Raw genomic sequence first — 2500 nt, 5'->3', positions numbered from 1 at the left:
TGATAAATTGCGTCATAATATTGTCAAAAGTTTGCTATGGAGAACAAGAGTCCCAGGCAACACTTTGACAATGTTATGACGCAATTTATCATCAGCAAGAGGACAGACACAAAAAAACTGATTTCAATTTGTTAATTTCAAATCCAAAGAAAATGAAGAATCCATTTTTTGGTCATAGGAGCACTTTATATAAAGGAAAAACCTGATTTTGGGTGATCCACTCCAAACACAACTTTCATATTCACAAGAATTAGTTTTTCAATTAACGAAAATAAGAAATCTTACCACGTTCGGATAAGAGTACGAATGATACCAGTACCAGTGTATCTCCAACTGCAATCCATAGTTTCCACTCACGTACGAATAGACAGAGGAAACTTTCACACTGAGGGGTGGCACTGTGTACTTGACATCTGCATAGCTTCCGCTACCAAAAGGTGTGACAGCATAAACATCAACACTGTAGGTATAGCCTGCCAACACAGCCATCTCGAATTGATGGACTTTTTTTGACACATTCCCATAATTATAGTGGTGACAGTAACTGGCCCTGGAGTAATTACAGTACGAAAAAGCATAGCTCTGCAAACAAGAAAACAAAAGTTGATGTTGTCTGGGCTTATAAACACACCTGAAACCAGAAATTACCACCGAAGAATCCAAATGGAAAATTCCAAGAGCCCACGAAGCGGAGCCTCCATCTTTTATATTAATAGGCCACTTTGGGACTTACAATGGTCCCAAGAGAAAACAAAAACAATGCTTATGCAAAATTTGAGGGGACAAACAAAGAGTATTATGGTATTTTCCGAAGTGGCCTATAACGCCCTGAGTCAACCCTGTCCCGTATCTTTTTATTTGTAGAAGCAACTCCCCGGGGATTTTCGCCGGTGTGTTCACAATAACCAATCACAAGCCACTGATTACATCACGTGCAGCACACCCCAAACACGATGGTATTTCAAAATGATGAAAAGACAGCAGTTCTAGAAATAAAACGATATGCACAGGGTTGACTGAAGGGTATAATACGTATGTGGGTGGGGGGGGGGGGGGGTTTCCAGGTATTGGGTATTGAAAATTCATGTTCCTTTTGCTTGTATGTACCTTGCAACCACACTCTCAGTAAATTTAAGAAAATTGGGCGAACGGAGCATGTCAAGTGCAAAAGAATGTTCCATGAAGACAAGGACCACTCAGCAATGTTTCTGCAATGTTTCGACCGAATTTTGCGCGTGCAGCTACACAATTCCTGGCTGCGGATTTACATTTCCAGTACGGGATTTTTTCAATTTCTATCGGAACAACATGGGCAGCAAGCGGTTTTCCTTTTAACAATACAACCAACAAAAATCACCCCATGCAAGACTCTGAAATGTTTATATTTGAATCGCCGGCTATAGACGAAAAAGAGAACGATCCTTGCAATTATCCGAACAATTTATAAGAGATAATTGCTTAAATTGTCAAGATGAGTGCAAAGCTAATTTTTTCTCTTTCAAAAATCACCCCAATTTGATTGCACAAGAACAACTTTTCATGTGCCCAATCTAACGCAAATGGTAAAATCTATTGTTTTCGCTCATTTGCATTAGATCGGCACATGTTAAGTTCGACGTTTGAAACGGGCCTTACACTTTCTTAATTTCTTAATCGAAGGGTTTCGAGAGGGCGGCTTGGAGCCAGTCTAAAGAACAGTATACTCATATTACAACTAACCTGTTATAGAAACAGGTTAGTTAGACTAGCGGGAAAACCATGACAGAAATAGCAATAATAATACTACGAACAAAATCTAAAACAAAACTCAAAACAAATGATGGCGCTAGTACACTCAATGAAGCTATTTCATGACTGAACACAGCTTACGCACAGAAATCATTCCCGCAAATCGGTGCCGGACTTTTTGTTTGAAATATCGCCTGGTTTGGAATTGGCAGATAATCTCACGATTTGGAATTGGTAGATAATCGTAATGTTTAGAAAGTTCTCAAATTTAAAACGCTATTCAAAACTCTTCAAACCGTAATCATACCTATTGATTCCAAACAATACTGGAGATCCTGCGATTTCATATATGTAAAAGTGTTAATTGACGATAGACATTGTAGCTACGATTATTTCATTAAATTGCTTGGCTTCGCTGGATAACGACGATTATAGATGAAATCATTCAAGCAAATTCAAAGAAGGATTACGTTTTAGCAAACGTTGGCCGTGTAGCACTTTTATTTGAACAGACTTAATTGATTAGAATGTAATGTGAAGTGCTCGTTTTGTACCCCATATGAACCATGTGAGCGTTAGCCCCACTGATAGAAATGGGCCCACACAAGGACAGAGAAAAACTCTGATCAGGGTGGGAATTGAACCCACGATCTTCGGGTTAGATCACCGCTGCTCTACCGACTGAGCTACAAGGTCAGACGAGAGCAGGCCGTGGGAACTGAAGACGTTAAAGTCACGGCAATGAACATGTACAAGTACAAGGAAAGATTGC

At 39.5% G+C, this 2500-nt stretch overlaps 1 protein-coding gene across 1 annotated transcript in view; it reads right to left on the bottom strand.

The window, feature by feature from the left end:
• Nucleotides 1–2500, bottom strand: part of LOC138030852 (sortilin-related receptor-like) — a 64865-nt gene that overhangs the window by 6260 nt on the left and 56105 nt on the right. Inside the window, exon 17 of the mRNA XM_068878717.1 lies at nt 286–582. Within this exon, the coding sequence (XP_068734818.1) occupies nt 286–582 (297 nt within the window). The remainder of the gene's footprint in view (nt 1–285; nt 583–2500) is intronic.

This window comes from Montipora capricornis, chromosome 13, assembly GCF_036669925.1.
Source record: "Montipora capricornis isolate CH-2021 chromosome 13, ASM3666992v2, whole genome shotgun sequence".
Classification (NCBI taxonomy): Eukaryota; Metazoa; Cnidaria; class Anthozoa; order Scleractinia; family Acroporidae; genus Montipora; species Montipora capricornis.
This window is presented reverse-complemented; position numbering and strand designations above follow the sequence as displayed.